General features: G+C 28.4%; 1 protein-coding gene across 2 annotated transcripts in view; it reads left to right on the top strand.

Moving 5' to 3' along the window:
* The first annotated feature begins 5,978 nt into the window (after positions 1-5,978).
* The window catches only part of LOC136091442 (uncharacterized), a 58,657-nt gene continuing 44,148 nt past the window's right edge, over positions 5,979-20,487 (top strand). For both annotated transcript variants that reach the window (XM_065819034.1, XM_065819033.1), the window contains exon 1: positions 5,979-6,910. In XM_065819034.1, coding sequence (XP_065675106.1) covers positions 6,059-6,910 — 852 coding nt within the window. In that variant the 5' untranslated portion in view covers positions 5,979-6,058. The remainder of the gene's footprint in view (positions 6,911-20,487) is intronic.

Below are 20,487 nucleotides of genomic sequence, written 5' to 3'. Positions count from 1 at the left end.
AAACACCGTTATTCATGGTGTCATAGAGGCTTCAGTTCTCCAATATTTATTTTTGTATTTTATTATATATGTTATGTTTATTTTGTTTTCTATTTATGTTATTTTTGTAACAACAAACTATGAAAATAATTAATTGTCCTGCCCTGGGTCTCTACTTCAATCTGGCTATGGGTATCTTAGCTATACCTCGTATATCGATTTATATACTGTATTGAGCTTGTGATTTGTACGTGTATTTTTGTTTGCCTAGCGTTTGTTAGTTATTTGCAAGATATGGCATGGTATGGCACGCTGCATTGTACACTCTAAATAATATTATCAATAAATATTTTTATCTAAACTTTGTAAATATATATGCTATAAATATTATATTATTTAAATGTTTATCTTTAATTTTTAAAATAAGTGTAAAAGTGGATGAAAGCACTAAAGAAACGAAATAATAAACTTTAAAGCAGAATTTTGTCATGCGATTATGGTGGCGATATGAGAGAACTACTGTGGCAGAATATTACTATCATAGAACAGTTTGGCATCTAATCATTGTATTATAATAATTTTTTGTTGCTTAAAAATAATATGAAATTCAAATCCATTTTTTCGATTGATTCGTAAACGTTATGTCAGACCAAATATTCATTTTGCCTAACACATTTTATTGCCCTGACGGCAAATTTAATATATAAAATGCGACGCTTTTTTATCAAATATTGTCACATTTCCAGATAAAAAAATCTGCGTAAAACAAACTATAAAAAATTGAGAAAACCCGAGGTAATTGAAAAAATATCTGGGTTCAATATGAGATTTTCCGTCAAAAAACCAGACTAATCCCAGATGGGACCCAGTTGGATCCCACTGACAGAATCACAATGGGACCCATTTGGGATACCCAGATGGGTCCCTGCATTTTCCCCAGTTGGGACCCAAATGAAATGGTTAACTGAGAAGTTTCGCTTCAGACCCAACTGTATTTGCAATGTGTATATTTTGAGTTGTTTCATGTTGAGTTGTTTCATCTTTAACACATGCGAGCTCTTCGTGAACCATCCTTTTTTTGTAATTTCTCTTTGTATATAGTGTTTTTTAAAAAAATCAAAAATTTGCTGTGATGTTTTGGTTTGATGTTTTGTTCCTCGTACCAGTTGTCAATTTCTTCATGTCGGCATTTTCGTCATCACTTATTAATTCTTCTCTTTTTTGAATGAAGTTGAGAGACAATTTTGGTTTAATAGTTGGTTCCAATTAGCCCCATAATTATATATATTGTTATTATCTAATGAAATGCGCACGTCCAGACCGAGTCGTTCAACTTTTGATAATATTGGCTCTAATTTCCTTGTAAGTGTAACCATTGGATCATCGCAATGTTTTCATGACATTTCTTTTTTGTCGTAGATTTTGTTTCCTTAGATCAGTTGATAACTTGTAGAGTAGATTCTAGTGTCCTGACAGGGTCGCCATTTTGTGTTGAGAATTAAAACTTTTTTTTTATTTAAGTTAGATCAACTCAAAAGCTACTATGTTTTTATTACAAACAAACCTTTTTATTTAAAAAACTGGCAATTCATAGTAAATAAAAATACATTACTAACTGTCACCTTGGTACCGTAATAGTTACCATAATAAACAAAAACCTTCATGGCGTGATATAAATTGCATAGTTTTACATAATAATGTAATATCTGTTTATGATTATGGCAAAAAATCACTATATAGTTGAAAATTGCATCTATGCTGCTGGCCAGCGTCTTACGTCAGACATTATTTTGAAATCGAAAGAAGTATGAACAAAACTGGTGCTTAAATGGTGCTTAAGTGGTATACACAACATTTCCGTTCGAATAGAGAAAAGATAAGCCATTCGTGCAGTGGCTATGTGGTGTATATATTCCCTCCTTAAAAAAAGTCCTGGTAAATAGTTAATTTGATTTGTTAAAAACTAGTTTAATCAATTAACTGTTTAATTAGATAAATTGAACTTTAGTTATCCAATTATTGTTACTCATATTTTAGTCGCAGAGACACTTGACACCTATTACATATCAGTGCGTACTTATTTGTATCAAAAACAATGTCTTGTTAATTTGCTTACCAGCTCATTTGTCACATATTTTGCAGCTACCAGATGTCGGTTTTTATTTCTAAGTCAAAAAGTTTAGTGCAAATTACTTTAAGAGTATTATGCAGAAACAAAGTATTTGTCTGGTAAAGTTTTTACACGTACGCAAATAGTCACTGGATTTTAAAATACTGGTTTGTTTCCAAACAACATCAAAAATATCGAGAGTAGCTTGTGGCTGAGATAGTGTCATTATCCCTGCAATCGCCTTCCGAATCCTAATCAGCAACATCTAACTTTAGCATATGTAGTATAGCACCAGCTCCAAAATCAACTGCACAGTTAACTCACCTGCACTTAACCTCTCAATTAATTTTTAAATTTTTGTTTAGTGTTTTTTTTAAGAGCTGAATTCGATGAAAGTTATTGTTTTGATCAGTTAGTTTAAAATTGACAACTTAAAGCCCGACTTCTCCAAGTTTATTTTATTTTAAAGTGAATTTTATAAACGAATGAATTTAATGAATCTTAATACGCTCAGGGTGGATATATTTTCCAAAAGTTAACTAATTACCCCTCCTTCGTATTAAGCAGCTGAGAGTAATGCTCAAACAAAAGGAATTTGACAAGATCAGAAAAGTATCAACTAGCTTTCTAAACATTGACTGTTAAAACAATATTTTTAGAAGGAAAATATCAAAAATATATTTAGTTAATAAGTTTATAAATTTCTTTTAAAAGTTGCGACCATAAAATAAGTACTTATTTACAATAGCGTTTAAGAAAAAGTTTTGATCCATAATTTTAAAAGAGCTTAAATTTCAACTCAATATGTTCAAATGGTTTTTATTATTTTTAAATTTACTTTTTATTGTATAAATACTTGTATAAGAATGACAAAAATGACAGAACCTGTAGCAAAAAAAAAAGTGTCGCACAAACAAAAATTCTGTTAAATATCAACTCTCCGTTTATAGAACTTTTTTTAATGAAGTGGATAGTTTTTAATGAACCAATAAATGAAAAGGCTTTTAGTCTTTTATGAAAATGGTAAAATTTGTTTATGTTTATGAAAAATGGGGAAATGTGTTTATTGGTGTTCTTCGAGTTATTTATCATTTAAGAAGTCAAACAATTTAAAAACGTTTTAAAAATTTTATAGATTCCCTAGAGACAAATAGTAGAAAACACGTTGTTTTTTTAATATCATACAATAGAACGTTTACCTAATGCGAGTTTTAAAACACTTTATTATATGATCTGATTGACATCAAAACTTAAAAAGGTTAAACTAAAATAAAATTTTGCACAGTTTTCCTCTTAGATTTTTATTCTAAAATTGCAATGAACTTTTTACTACTTTTTTTTTTAACTTGAAAATTTTTACTAGGAACTATTATTCTCTGTAACAAGGTGTATGTTACAAAAATATTCTTGTATCAGGAAGTTGTTGTTTTTGGAAAACCAATGATATAAATTCTCTTTCGAAAAGTGTTTATGATGTTCTGATAACTTGTAATACAAATTATATGTTCGATGATCATAAATTTGTTTTGAAAATGTTGTGAAAACCTGTAAACAAACAAATTCCTAATTTTTATTTGATCAAATTTATTTAGCCTAGAATCAGTAAGAGAGTCAAATAGCAAAGCAAAGGCAGTAATATGTAATAAAGATTTAATTCTAATATTTTATGAAAAGCTTTGGTTAACTACAGATAGAACTCTTTTTTTGTTTGACTTTTGTCCACGTTGTCAAAAACATACAAAATAATGGATTCAGAAAGCAAAACGTTTATTTCTGATAATACATACAATATTCTTCTTAATCACCCTGAAACTTCTACTATCTCAAACTTTAACAAGACTGGTGATTTTATTAAAATAGCTGTAACATAATGGAAACATCTTAATCTAAAAAGTGCAGGCATATATTTTAGGTTCAATAATGATCAAAAAGCTTCCTCTGAGATCTAAATGATAAAGAAAGAAAGGTTGCTTTCAGAATTTTGCGATACAGCATTATGCATGAAAAAAATCAGAAAATAGGCATATTACATGTAGCAAGGCATTTCACTAATTATAGACGCGAAGAAATAGTCTAGCTGATTAAAACGCTATTAAGAGAAGCACTTTTGTTACAAGTATACTAAGTTAGGAAAATTTGTTACAGAACTACTTGAAACAGAATTTAGAAATTTGAGAAAAATTTGTTGGATCTTAAACACAAAAAAATGCTGGATTCCTCACTTTTTATATATTCTTACTTTTAAAAAAAAAACCAATCTTTGATACTTTTGTATACGTTTCGTATACACTTTGATAAAAGTTGACATTTACGACATATTAAGTTAATAAAAGTACGTAGTTTTCTTTAGAATTCTTTATTCCTAAAATTCGTTATTTAAAATTGGTAGAATGGTGCTATTTGAAAAAAACTTTGAGAACACTCTACTTCATGACGTATAACAATCAAATAATTCATTACGTACGGTAGATTAGGGTAAAATGAGCACCTTAGGTTACCTGTTGCTATCATCTAATTAAAACTTGTAATTTTATTGTTTAAAGGTTTGAGTAAATAAAATTGAAAAAATAATAAACTAATTTTTTTTTTTGTTGGGGAACACATAGTAGTATTGTTTCAACAAAAAGTGGTTTAAAATTTGATCTTTTAATGTTATGTTTTGATAATTGCAAATCATTATATTACAAAAATTAGTTCTACCTGTCAGGTTGGTATTTTTTTTACATACTTTAATGATAAATTATTGAGCTAACTTAAAGTCCTCATATAACCAAGTGGTCTTGGTAATATGAGCGCTTTTGCTACTTTTTTAAAACCTCCTTGTTTTTAAGAAAAAATTTTGGGTGCCCAAATATCTAAGTGGATCAAAAGTAGTGATCCCTAAAAAATGTTTGTTCGCAAAAATTTTGGATCCAGCATAATTATTTTTTTAAATATTTTAATTTTTGCTTAAAGTGTTCATATTACTTTAATCTACCATATAACAATTAAATGTTTCATGACGTATAACAATCAACAATAATAACAATTTAAATATTTTATATCACATACCGACATATGAGTTATTTCTTTAAATCTGTACTTTTAACAAGACGATAATACACTTTCTAAAAACTTAATCGTGTTGTTGATTAACTTATAATTTTGATAACCGTACTTGTATTTTTTTTACATAGGTTTTATAAATCTTTTATTTGTTAAAAAATTGTAGCTTTTAATAGCAATAAAATAAACGGAATATAGCCCCGCAGACTCACCAAAAGGAGTGATAAATGATTTTGCATCACTTAAGTTCTTGTGTATTATTAAACTTAGATTAAAAATGACTTATTATAAGTAAATAAAGCACTAAATTTGTATTTGTAAACAAATATAATATGAATACTTTTATTTATTTATTTTTATACAAATTTATATTTTTATAATATCTGTATACTTCAATAAATATCTAAGGCTTACCACACTCAATGGATTAAATTTTCTAAGAGTGATAATTTGATCAAATAGATTTAAGTTAAAAAAAATTGTGCATCAAAAATTAGCTTTTACATTTCTTATCATAAAAAATACTAAAGAGGTTTTGTTTCTATGGAAATACTAACTGTCAGCTGTAGAAACTGAATTCTTAACATAGTTTGTTAAGTTCAACTTTATTTATACTAAATGCATACAAGCTTTTCAATTCAACTGATTAACATTTTGATAACGTAATACAAAAACGTTTAAAATATAAACAAAATTAAAACTTAGTAATAATTCTTTATTGCAACAATATTTAATGTTTTCAAATAAAATGACTAATTTAAAACATCAATATAAACTAGCTTATGATAAGCTTGTGATTTATGTATCGGTCTAAAATTTATACATTGAGGTATTTCAAATTTATATTATTTATATTTAAATTTTAGTTTAAAAAATATACTTCTAAAGAATCCATTGTTAATCTCAATACAAACGTGTTGCAGCATGGGGAATTCTCACACAAAGTTTTTATCAAGCATTGATATGGTTCAGACTGCTCAAGCCGAATACGATTTTCTTTACCTTGTTGACAAGTACCCAGCTTTGTACTTTGAAAATGTTTTAAGAAATGCAGTTTACCGATATGAAAACTACTGGCTACCACTTGTTGCCAAGTATGATTTAGTTGTTGTTGCTCCATTAGATATTGAATGGGTTTGGCATGCACATGTATTGAATCCCGTTGCATACAATGAAGATTGCAGAAACATTGTTGGAAAAGTTATTGATCGTGTTCCAATGTTTCTTGCCTTACATACGCAAAATGTTTCGCAGAAATATTGGTGTAATGAGTACCCAAATATACCATATGAAATTGATCTTTTTAACTCAAAACCAGTACTTTTGTCATCAGAACCTTTTAAATGTTCGTATAATATAGTAGCAGCTGCTCAGCGTCAAAGAATCTTTAGCTACAATGTTTTACTACCACACTTCAGAGATGCAAAATTTTTAAGCAATGCAGTAAAACGATATAAAATAATGATTACTATAAAAAAAAACAACCCAGAAACATATTTAGTACCATGTTACGACTTTGGTTTAATTTGGCATAGCCATCAACAGCACGGATTGCTTTATCAGTCTAAAATGAGTTTAATTTATGGAACTTTTTTATTTCATGATGATTCCAGTTTAGATTTTCATTTATACAAGGATGAAAAAGAGAAAACAATTTACTTATGGAAAAAACAATCACTCAAGCAATACAAAGTTAATGGTGGAATGTATCGAGGCGAACCATTATTACCTAACTTAGATGACGATATTGGATTTTTTTCTCGCTCAATTACAAACGTAAGTAAGTAATTTTCTAGTAATGCATTTTGGGGATAATTAGAATTCTATCCGATTGAAGAAATGCAAGTTTCTATAATATCTCTGCTAAAAAAAAATATGAAGGTTAACAGGCATATGTTACCACTCAAATTTTTAATATTCAGGTCAAGCGTTTCTTATGTTTTAATTCAGAATTTATTGAATTTGATTTTATGACTCAAGTTTATAAATTAGAAAATAGTTTATTATTTTCTCGCTAATTTTTATTAAATCCTGTTTTATTAACTTCTTGTTAAGTTGTCCAAGTTTGCAGTAATTCTGAAAAATTAAAGAGCATAATTTCCATTATTTGTAAAATAAATTTGTTGTATGGGCACAAAAATTCAGACAAAAAATTTTCCTGAACTACTAATTTTTTTAACATGCAAAGTTAGTATTCAAAAGATCTAGCTCAACTATAAAAAGGCGCAGTAAATAAAAAGGTCTAAATAAAAGAATCATTCTTTCCATATTTTTAATAATATATTTATGTTTCATTCAGTAGGTTTAACTATACGTAATTCATTGTTGTACAAATAAACATGATGATACCATATTGAAAACTTTTCCGTCTTTCACATTTAGTATTATCGTTGTGTCATTATTTCCAAGAGATACTTTGGTCGGCGTAAGCATTTCAACTTGTTGTTTTGTATGATTGACTCTTTAAGTTAATAAATCTGTAGATTTTCTTTCTATTTTGATGAGCCAACTTTTACTCTACAACTAATACTTTGTCGTCTTGAATGATTAACTCCTTAAGTTATTGAATTTATTATTTCAAAAACTAGTTGATTTAACAAAAATAATTAGTCGTTGATATGGCTATGCGAAAAAAAAAACTTGTAACAAATCCTAAACATTTACTGCTTAAATATTTAACTTTTGCATATACTTCTTCTGCTCGAGTTTTTTATTTATATTGATTATTGGAGAGCTTCTATGGCAATTTCTGCTATAGAACCTTAGTTTTTTTAACTCTGTAGTAAAAAGATTGCAGTTGGAGCTAAACATTCTTCACAAAATTTTTTGAGATAAGTGATTAGCTTGTTTTTCCCTCAACAATGACGTCAAGCTTTTTAACAAATACTCTCCTATTTTTTTAAGAGTTGTTTTAGAGTTGAAAACAAAAATTCTTTAAAAATAAAAGCTGACTCTTTTTTTTTCCCCAAACTCTATCTTTTACTTTTACAGTTCTTCATAGCTTTAGGATAACTAGCGCTTAAAGATTTTGTTGATTGGTCAGGCCAGATTCTGTGACATGTGGCATTTTGTTGGATTGTACCAAGTACACTTGTAACAAAAGGATCGATAAGCGCGATGATAATACTATTTCAAAAGAATAGGTTTCTAGGAAACGCTGCATTTATTTTACTATTTTTGTCCACTATTTTACAAATATTTCATAAAAGCTTTCAATTTTATTTTTAAACACATAAGTGTAGCTTCAGACTATCCAAACCTATTTCGCTAATAACCTAATTTATGGCTGTATCAGTTTAATCATGTTTAGGGGTTTGTTACCTTTTATAAAAAACAACCTTCAAGGAAATAAAAACACAAATTAAAAAAAATTGAATAGTGAGCAAATTCTTTTTTATTATCTTTTTTTTTTACTTACAGGCATATTATGTACTTTCCGTATATTCAGACCATGCTTTGTGGCAATATTAGTAAAATATAAAATATAAAAGTTTCATAAAACATATAATACCTCCATGATTTAACTAAAAGTCATTATTCTTTTGATAGAGTTTTACAAGTCAGTAAAAAATATCCATTAAAAGGTGAAAAATTTTATGATAACACGAAGAGAAAGTTTGTTGTGGCTCCATGCGTCACTAAATGATAGCCACACTCAATTAATTTATCATTTACGACTCATAAGTAAGGATCATGTGTGGCTATGGCACTTATACCACCAAGATAGTAGCCACTTAAATCCCTTATATGGTTATAATGCATGGCACCCTTAAACCAAGTGCTGTCGCATTTAACGCCCATCAAGTTTCCTTTTCTGGAAGAAACAATTTCAAAATAGAACAGTCTGTCATAAAATTTTAGACGTGCTGCGTTTACAATTGATAATAAGTTAATGCCGACAAAACTATTCCAATACTAATTAAACCTAGTTTGTTGTTTAAGTGCAATGACCTGTCTGCATAATATGAAAAAAAAGAAAGCAATAGCGTTTCTGCTAATATAAAGTATATATTGCTATCATCTAATGTAAAACAAGCGAACATAAAACATAAACTTTTTATTTAGATAGTTAAAATAACACACTATACCTAAAGCTTTTGCGATGTTAATGCCAGAAAATTAAATGCGTCAGACCTAAAAATGTTTTTTAACGTTTTTATTAATTTACTGATTTGGAGCAAGTTATTCACAGCGCTGTCAAGATTTTGTTAAGACTGCTATTATTTACGTATTTAATTCATTCCTATATTTATGTATGACATTAAGGGACGCTGAAGATTGTTTAAATAGCTTATAAATTAAGAAACAGAGCTGAGAAATTTCGCTAAGAAACAGAGCAGACCGGAAAAAATATTTTTGAGCGTTTAAAAGACAATCAAAAGATAAAATATAAAAGATATTAAAAAAACTAATTTTGGATTTTTTGACCCTTGGCATAAGTTATTTTTACGGAATTTTATTTAAATAATACCTTTAAACTAACAATATCAACCTAATGAATTAGAAATACCTCTAAACCAACAATTTCAATCTAATGACTTGTATTTGGATTGATTGACCACAGCCAATGTTAGATTGAAAAAAAAGTTCAATTTATCACTTACAGACGCCAGTACGCGTTTAGGGCTTAAAAAGCGGTTAACTTATAATTTACAAACCTGCAAACTTTATCAATCAGAAAATCAAGAAGAAGTGAAAGAGATTTTATACAGTTAATGCAAGAAGCAAATGAACAATTAGTACTAGTATCATAAAAATTTTTTTCAAACAAAAAGATTAATTATTATCAACAATATTTTTTTGAAATAATGACAAAATCAGACAAAGATGAGTTTGTTCTTAAAAAAAAAACAATAAATTTGAAAGGATAAGATATAGAGGTTCAAGCTTGGCTCCTAGAGAAGCCTCAATCATAATAATATAGAGTAAGTTGTAAAATACAGAAAAAAAGCGCATCAAGGTTAAAAACTCAAGTACTGAAAATCAAAAAAAAGAACGGCAACTTCAGAACAAACTACTTGTGAAACTAACTTGATCTATGGCTTTTTGTAAAAATTTGCAAGTTTATCGAGTCATTTTTTACTTCTGAAATCATAGTGTAGGGTGGGGTTAATAATCATTATTTATCAGTTTTTCAGAAGAAAGGTTTAAAAGATATTTTTATTCTGTATGTTATAAGTGGTTAAAAAAGCACTCTAAGTTTTAAATATTAGCTTAGTAGGCATTTAAGTGCATTTTTTATTTAAAAAGGTGCATACATTTAGAGAGAGATTTTTTAAATCAAAAATCTTTAGAAAAACTTTAGAAAAAGGGTATTAAAAACGGAGTTTAACATATAGAAAATAATTTATCTGATATAAAAAATACTCAATTACTACTAAAAACTAATTATTTTTAATTAGTTTCAAGACAGAATAATGCATAGATTTTTTGAATTAAGCAACATTTTTGGGAGGGTTAACATGGGTCCAAATGTAGATGTATTTTGTGCTGTTAAGAATCTAATGCTTATACAACAATAAATACCTTTAAAAAAAAATCTAGATTAAATTAATGGTCTGACTATATTTCGTGTTTCATTTTTCTAGAGTCATGTCGCTACGGATTCCTTTAGATGACCATTAAAGATGTAATGAAATCATGTTTTTAATTAAAACTAGATTAGTTGATAACGAAGTGCAGCAGTTTTGAAGGATTGCACATTGAATTTTTGTTATATAAAAATATCCTTTTTGTAGAATAATACGTAACACAAAAAATTTGGATAGTTTTCAATTAAAATTTTGTTTCAAATTCTTCTTTAAAAATAATTTCATTTTGCTTTGACTTTTAGATTTGAAAACTATATATTCAATTTGGAGAGCTATAATAAGATTTATTCTATATATAAGGAAAATTCTTAAAATAATACAACTATGAAAATCGAACCTTATTAATGCTCTGCATTCCTTGGTAATTAGTTTACAGATATAGAAAAAAATACTGACCTTGCGTTTCTAATGTAGTGCTTTAAACGAGTAAAGTTTTTTTTGCGTTTCAAATTTTTAAATTTGTTGAAACAGAAACTTTTTATGAACAAAATCATCAAGCATCCTTAAACTAAAGCAATAAACAAATTTCAACAACAAAAAAACAGCTGAAGATTCATTAAGTAAAATTCGATAAAATTACCAAGAAAAGTGAAGTTTTAGAAATATTAAACTTTTCAATAACTTGTTGGCTCCCTAAAAAGTATGTGCCACCAAATCCTTGTTTTAACTCACTTAATTCTTTTTCAAGCGGGTCTACTGTAAATTTACTCAACATAACATTTTGGTGTGTTCCTCTTAAAAGTGTATTTGTCATCTCAACATCTCCTTTACATGTATGATTTTTGAAATGCCCTGTATCATGTATTTATTGTTTTATACGTTTTCCCTGTTTATTGGTCATACCTAATGCCATATCTCCGAAATCTCAAATAAACCTAAATAGCTTGTTATTGCTCACGACAATTTTAATTGCTTATCATTGCTCATGGCAAACGCGGCGGCTAATTATTGTTAAGACAAGTAAAAAATTTATTGAAAATTCTTAAAAACACGATAATAAAAATTTTAAATGATCATATACAATATTAAAAAACGAACTAATCATTATAAAAGAAGAAAAAAAAGAATTAATACCTGGACTTACAGCTTAAACTATCAAGTTTGTTAGTGAGCAAAACGAAACAATAAATAAAACGTTAAATATTACAAAAAAAAAAAAAAAAAAAAAAATGGACACGGTCAACTAAATGAAAAATTTTTAAACTATAAGATGAACCACTAAAGAATAAATCTGTAGAATTAAAAGACCGAAGTGGAAGAAATAACTTGCAATTTGAGAGTATTAAGGATACCGAGGGCAAAGCATAGGAGAAGAGTGAAGAATTGAATAAAAATCTACTGAGTGAAAAACCGGATATTAAAGAAGGTATTAAAGAGCACATTGTGCTGGAAGAAAACAACACAAAGATAGTAAGTGTCGAAAGCGAACTAGTGTTCAAGTTTCTCAACTTTAAAGACCGTAAAAACATTCTTGAAAAAAACGAAATTATGGAAGGAAAACATGTATATTAACGAAGATTCCAGCGAGCAAACAACCAGTATTTGCGAACAACTTTTCCGACAAGCAAAAGAACTACAAGCATCAGGTAAATTCGCTAAAGTTGTGTTCAATAAAATATTCTTTAAGCCTTTTTAAAACAAAGTTTATTCACGGTTATTTATAACAAAATTAAAAATGAATAATAACGAAATTAGTACTTTTTATTTGAAAAAATATTTTTTCAACAAAGTTAGGAGCAATGTGAGTGTTTCTGATTCGGATAATCCGTATCAGAGTTAAAGTCACCCAAAACATAACATTTTTCTTCTCTTGACTAGTTTTTTCTATTAGATTGTTTTTCAAAAGTTTACCAAGATTTTTTGTTCTCCCAGCTGGAGTCCTATTACAACAGCTGATTAAAATGTTTTTAGAATAACAGTTTATTAGTTCAACTGTTAAGCACTCTTCATCCGTTACGGATCAAGAAAACTTAACAATTTTTAAAATGGCTATAGGCCTTTAACGAAAAGAACAGAAAATCTTGGTAAATTATTGAAAAGCTATCTAATAGAAAAAACTAGACACGAGAAAAAAAAAAAGTTATTTTTAGGTGACTTTAGCTTGAATTACTTTGAGTATAATTTAGGTGACTTTAGCTTGAATTACTTTGAGTATAGCGAAAACCAAAACATAAAAACCTTTTATAACAGCTTATTTGAAATTAAGAACAATACCAATATAAGACAGACCGACTAGAATTACAAATGATTGGTTGACTTATATTGATAATATATTACCGTGGACTATTTTAATAAATCTCTAAAAAAATAGTTGTAAAGACTGGTGTTTCCGATCAAATTCCCACATTTTTTTTCTATTAAATCAGATTATCAAATAAAAAACGGGAATAGAATGACAAAAATAATACGAATAGTAAACGATTGTCAACGGCATATTATCTCCAAGGATTACTATAGGTCTAAAAAAGTCTTTAAAACTAAAACAAAAGTTTAATAAATACTTAAAAAACGAAGTCCAAAAAACAGAATCAAAATTACAAAAACTACAAAAATCCGTTTGAAAAACTCCAAAACAAATTATTATTCTAAATTGCTTACGAAACACAAACATAACTTAAAACGCGTGCGGGAAATAAGGAAACAAATTACAGGAAAGTAAAAAGTGATTTCAAGATCTCTGCCACTTGTAACTAAAGTTGGAAATAAAATAGTTAATGATACTAATAAAATTGCGTTTGAATTTAACAACTTTTTTCCAACAATAGGAGCAAATATATCAAACAAAATCCTTTAACCAAATTATAAATTAACCGAGAAACAACAAACAAAAAGTTCTTTACATTTTACAAACCTAAGGAATTTGATATAGATTTCAGATTGTTGAAAAGAAATAATTCAGGAGGACCAAACAATGTCAATGGAAATATTATGAAGTCATGAAAAATAATCTTTACACAACGTTTAAAGCAGCATATAAATAAATACTTTCCGAAACTCTTTCATAAAATATCACAAGACCCAGCGGGCATAATGACGTTCTTTGGACATCAATAAGACGTCTAATTTCTCGTCAACAAGACGTCCCTAGTTGATTTCAAATAAAGAAATTGAGGGCGTCTATTTCAGACGTTCTAAAGACGTCTTTTCAAGACGTGTTTCTCAGCAAACAATAGAAAATTGGACCGTCGACGGACCGCTGTCATTACTTATGCCATGCCGACATCGGCGCCCGCTGTGTTGCCACGTTGACTTGCACACCGTACCTACATCGGACTGTTAGCAGCAAACTTTAGGTGGTTCAACAGTGGACCGATGGCGGCAAAACGCTAAATATACAACAGTGGTCCGATGACGGCATTTTGCATTCCCCATTGTTGTTAATCAATTCAAGGATTATGGAAAACGTCAATTAGCTTTGGATAACGCAAGAGAGTTAAAAATAGTTCTTGTTTTACAAAAGTTTATTTTAGACCAGACCAAACCGACAACGAAAGAATAGCTCTATCTAAACTTTATCCTGAATGTAGAATTAGAAATAATGCTCTTCCAAATCCATTTGAAGGTCTGCTTGAGAGGCCACTTAATTGGAGCATTATAAAAAGAAAAATTTTTTTCTGGTCTGCGCAATCTGGGTCAATTCGATGGATTGAACAAAAAGAATGAAATACCAAACAAAAACGCTTAAAGTCCTTTTACTTTATCGTCTATTTTTTAATCCAACTTCTTTAAAAGCTAAGTGGGATGAGTTCCAAGCTAGAAATGCACCATTTGATTACCCACACATCATTGCAATGAGAGATACGTAGTTCACTTCTACATCTTTAACAAATCTAGACAATTACACTGCGTACCTTAGAAATAGGATAATTTGCGGAGGTGATGTGGCCATATGTGTTTGAAAATATATACCTTCATTTAAATGCAAGTTTAGTGATAAATAAATGGGTGAGCAAATATGGTGTTAAATTTCATTTGAAAATGATATTTTGTTTATTGGATGTATTTATCGTCATCCGTTTACTCGAAATGAGTTTAATTTACAAACTAATAAGTCAATCAAATGTGCTAAAGCTCTAATTGATTGTGGGAAATTTACAAGTGTTCTAATTGTTGGTGATTTTAATCATAGTGATATCAGGTGAAGTGATTTGGTTGGCCAATGTAAAAGTGGAAGACAGTCTAGTCAACTTTTTTTAGATACTATTAAAAGTTGTTTCCAATCACAGTTTGTGACTGAACCAACTTTTATTAATAATACGCTTGACCGAGTGCTATCAAATGACCCTGATCGTATTTATAATGTTGCAGTTTTTTTTCCACTTGGATGTACTCAAAAATATTATTTTCACAATTCACTTTTATGGGATCACAAACTTTAATCATCAATTAAACCTTCCGGAATACACGAAGTAAGTTATATCTATAACAAAGATGACTATAATGCAATCAATGGAGGGCTAAAGGCAATTGACTGGCCAAACTTATTATCAAGTAAATCAGTTGACAAAAGCTTCGAAATATTTAAACACGCATACATTTTTTTGATTGAACAGTACATTCCTTAGTTATCGTTTAGTTTGAAGAAGAGTGATCCAAAATGGTTTAGTTCTTGTATTAAAGCTGCGACAAAAGAAAAATTTAGACTATTTATAAAGTTACGCTGTGCTTCTAGTAAATTTAAAGACAGTATTCGAGTCTTGTATAATAAACAAAACTGTCTGATCAAAAAACTTGTGGCTAATGCGGTATTAAAGTTTGAGAGTGAAATCATCTTTGCTTGCAAATCTTGCTCGAAAATGCTCTTTTCTTATGTAAACAGCCAAAAGTCTTGTAAAAGTGACATTCTTTTTAATCTCTTTTTGATCACAATGGAACACAATTTTTCGATAAAAAGCCTATAGCAGACTGTCTAAATTAGTTATTTAAGCGTTTTCATTACCTGTAACTTAATCTCAATCCCCTATTTTTCCTCAAAGAACCGAAGCTGTTTGTTTACCAGTTTTAAGCTTTTTGTTTAATTGTTGTAATATCGAAAAATATTTATCTGCGCTTGACATTTCAAAAACCACCGGTAATGATGTAATTCATCCTTTAGTGCTCAAAACTTGTTTTAAAGAGTTCAGTGCGCCTATTTCTTTGATATTTATCAAGTTCTTTGATTCTGACCAAGTGTCATCTGGATGGAAACTCGCTAATATAACGCCCATATTCAAAAAGTATCATTGTACTGATCCTGGAAATTACAGGCCTATTTTCACCACCTCTACAGTTGGAAAAATAATGAAATGAATAGTTCCACCTTGATTGGTCGTAGGACCTCTACTATTTTTGACATTCATAAATGATATGCCAAAACTACTTAAAAGAAATTGCAAACTTTTTTTTTTCCTCTTGAAGTTGTATCTGTCAAAAAAACATTGGGTACCTTAGTTATTAATAAACTTAATGGTTAGAACAGATTAGCCAAGCTACTCTTAAAGCAAAACTTGGGATACTCAAAAGAAATTTTTTAAAAATGGAATCTAAGTATCTTCATCAAGTTTTACACATCCTAGTGCGGCCATTATAAGAGTACCGAGCACCATTTAAGAGCCCTTTCTTACAAAAAGTTATTAAAAAGTTAGAATCAGTTCAAGGTAGGGCAACTCAACTTGTTCTGCAATTGCACAGCATGAAGTACAAATCACGTCTGGCAAATCTTGGTCTCAGCTTATTAGCTAAACGTAGATTAAGAGGTTATCTAAATCAATTTTTTAAAATTTATAAAAACTTCAACAAAGTCAACTGGCATCAAAAATGTAGGCGAGTGACTTCTTTCACATGTGATGATCCTGCGGGTAGTCTTAGGTAGTTATTAGGCGGTCACCAAACGTGTCTTTCAATAAATCGATTGTGGCACGAGCTGTGTGACATGTTGCGCCGTCTTGTTGAAACCACAGCTCCTGGACATCATGGTTGTTCAATTCAGGAATGAAAAAGTTTGTAATCATGGCTCTATACCTATCACCATTGACTGTAACGTTCTGGCCATCATCATTTTTGAAGAAGTACGGACCAATGATTCCACCAGCCCATAAAGCGCACCAAACAGTCATTTTTTCTGGATGTAACGGTGTTTTGACATACACTTGAGGATTATCTTCACTCCAAATGCGGCAGTTTTGTTTGTTGACGTAACAATTCAACCAGAAGTGCGCTTCATCGCTAAAGAAAATTCGCTTATGAAAATCGGGAACAACGGCAATCTCGTTTTTAGCCCATTCGACGAATCTACGCCTTGCTTGATGATCGTTTGGCTTCAATTCTTGCACGAATTGGATTTTGTAAGCACGTATACCAAGATCCTTTCGCAAAATCTTCCATACAGTGGATGGACACAGATCCAATTTCTGTGCTCGATGGCGGATAGACTCATTCGGGTCTTCCACAATGCTACGCTCTACAGTAGCAATAGCTTCTTCTGTACGCAACGTACGGCGTCTCTGGGAATGCGAGTTATCAATAAGAGTAAACGTGGTGCGAGTCTATTCATGATGAATTGCAAACCAAACTGAGAATAAATCACTTGTCACCTGTTAAATTGGTCGCCATCTTGAACAGTAATGCCAACTTAAAGTTCTATACCTCTAAAAAAAACACCCTTTATATATAAAATATATATATATACATATATATATATATATATATATATATATATATATATATATATATATATATATATATTTTGTGTTATTTAATGTTTTTTTGTTATATAATGCTAGTTTTTGTGTTGTATAATGCTTTTTTAAACTTAGATAACCCTTATTCAAATAATAATTGCTATAAAAATACTTAGGTAAAAGTTTATATGTACTCAACTAAAAAATCACTATGTTTTATAACTAAATTACACAAGGCAACGTTTTCAGTATGAAATTTAAACAAGGAGCTGAACGGCACTTAGATAGTTATTATTATTATTATCTATCATTATCTTTGTTTCATATAATTATTAGTAATAACAGCTATGAACTTAATATAATGTCTTTGCGCGTTGACTTAAGTGCCGATTAGCAGTAATACAATATACAGATGAGGTGCAGTATATATATATATATATATATATATATATATATATATATATATATATATATATATATATATATATATATATATATATATATATATATATATATGTATATATATATATATATATATATATATATATATATATATATATATACATATATATATACATATATATATATATATATATATATATATATATATATATATATATATATATATATATATATATATATGTATATATATATATATATATATATATATATATATATATATATATATATATATATATATATATATATATATATATATATATATATAATACACTTCGTATGAAAGGTTAGCGCTCTATTTTTATGTTCATATGTAAGGTTAGCGCTCTACTTTTAATTTTTTTCCTATTTTTAATAGGCATCAGTATAAAATATTGCTATTGTTGACAAAAAAATTCCAATAATTATTTCAGTTATGCAAATAGTTACAAAAATATAAAGGAAAGAATCCAGAAATGGAGAGAATAACAATATAATAATATCATAATAATATTGTGTTATTATTACATTATTTTATTTTTAAAATATTTTTTTATTTTATAACAATATATATAATAAATAAAAAACGATTTAAACAGTCTCACCATCAATAGGATCTTCAAGAAGCTATTTTTATGACATTTTGGTTGTTTATGAATATTGAGCACTGTTTCTTTATCATACACTAAAAAAATTTAAACACATGTTTAAGTATTTTATTTAGTAGTTTACTGTGTATTTTGTTCAAAACACTTTAATATTTTAGAAGTCAATGATTGTGAAGTGTACACAAAATAGAAAAGAAGTTTATTTATTAAACATGTAAACTAAATAAACAATAAGATGCTCTATGATAAAATGATAAAAATGTTTTAAGAAAAAAAGAGTTGTTAATCAAAGAGTCAATAATTATATACTAATAATATATAACAATAGTATATCATAGTTACATAATAATATTGTATAACTATTATATAATAATATTATGTAATAATTATATAATAGTGATACATAATAATTATATAATAATAATTTTTAAACAGCAACTCTAGAAGTCTCTCTCCAGAAGCAGAAAATATGCTGAAAACTTTGCCTATATCTGAAACAATTTCTGTATATTCAATCACTTTTCTAACACTCTGATTCTTAAATAATTTTTTAATTTCTTGGCATTGTACCTAGTTTTGAATTAAAAAATAAAGTTAAAGTATGTTTGGGAAACCAGTCATTGTCAGAACGTTTGTTTAAAAAATACTAGATAAGGATTTTGTTTGATTTTTCTCATATACCAGCTTTGCATGATTAGAAGTTGGATACGAAGATTGAAATGATAGATAACCAGAAGTTCCTGACGGTATATTTGCTAATCTTAGTTTGCATTCAGGTAACTTATGGCTGTTGAAACTCTAAGCGTCCCATAAAAACCAAAATGCTTTCTATTTGAAATCTTGTATGATTAATTAGATCATTAATAAGATAGTTCAGTAGAGGTGTAGAGGTAAAGTGATAAAAAGCTTAAAACAATCTGGCAGTGATGATAATGAGTAAATTGCTTTCCACATTTTCTTAGCAATGGCTTTAGTTTTTTAACATTTAAAGTCATAGCTAATTCAAAAGCATTATTAAACCAGTTGTAGTGAAATGAATCAATACCAAATTTATTATTTTAAAACATGTTATTTTAATTGCCAATTTCAAGACTCTAAAATTTGAGATATATCGTAGTGTTTATCGTGGAATCTAATTACAATCTAAAAATCTCAATTTATCAAAGTTTTGTTAAAACTAAAGTTACATTGAAAGGAAATTTTGTCATTAACAATAAAGAGTCTTTTGCTCAAAAAATGCCCAGACTATTCCATTTTTGAACTTCATATAGTACAATAGACACCGATTAGCCTTGCATAACCAACAGAAAAGGTATTCATATAAACATGGCTTTATAATTTTAGTCTAACGGAACATTTTGATAAATAAGGACAGTCAACAAACCTTAAAAATTCTTTATAAAGTTTTATAGTTACTGTCTTTATATCTAATAACAATACACATCTGTTTAAGATTGACACTATCAGATGTTTCATCAGCCAAAAAATAAAAGTACTTAATTTTATTGATTTCACTAATGAGAATGTCCTCAAAAGCCTTACCACAACACTATAAGTTAACTTTGTGTGGTTTGAGAAACGTGTAGCATATGTAGAAGTTGATATTAATTGATCTTATAAGATAGTGTCACCTGCATAAATTCTAAAACTAATAGTTTGAAAAAATTTCCTATAGCTTTGCTTTTTAAGGACACTCCTATATTATAGGAGAGTCTCCAATATTGCATTATAGTTGATTCTACTGAAAATAAAAGCAACTTTTAAGATCCCTTTAATTGAAGCTAAAACTTGAAGTTGGCAATTTTTTTAAAGAAATAAAAACTCCATATTTTAATTGTTTAAATTTATAGCAAATGACAATAGAAAATGTTTATATAGCTTTGTGAAAAAACTATGATCAATAGTATTTGAATAAAACCTGTTGAATAAAATAATAATGTTAAATGCTATATTAATGTTATAACAATAAGCAAAGAAACAGTTGTATTAAGTAAACATAGTAACAGCAACAAAAAGCATGTTATCTTTTTATAATAAATGTAGTTTGTGAAAACATA

This window comes from Hydra vulgaris, chromosome 15 (genome assembly GCF_038396675.1).
Source record: "Hydra vulgaris chromosome 15, alternate assembly HydraT2T_AEP".
NCBI classification, from domain to species: domain Eukaryota; kingdom Metazoa; phylum Cnidaria; class Hydrozoa; order Anthoathecata; family Hydridae; genus Hydra; species Hydra vulgaris.
This window is presented reverse-complemented; position numbering and strand designations above follow the sequence as displayed.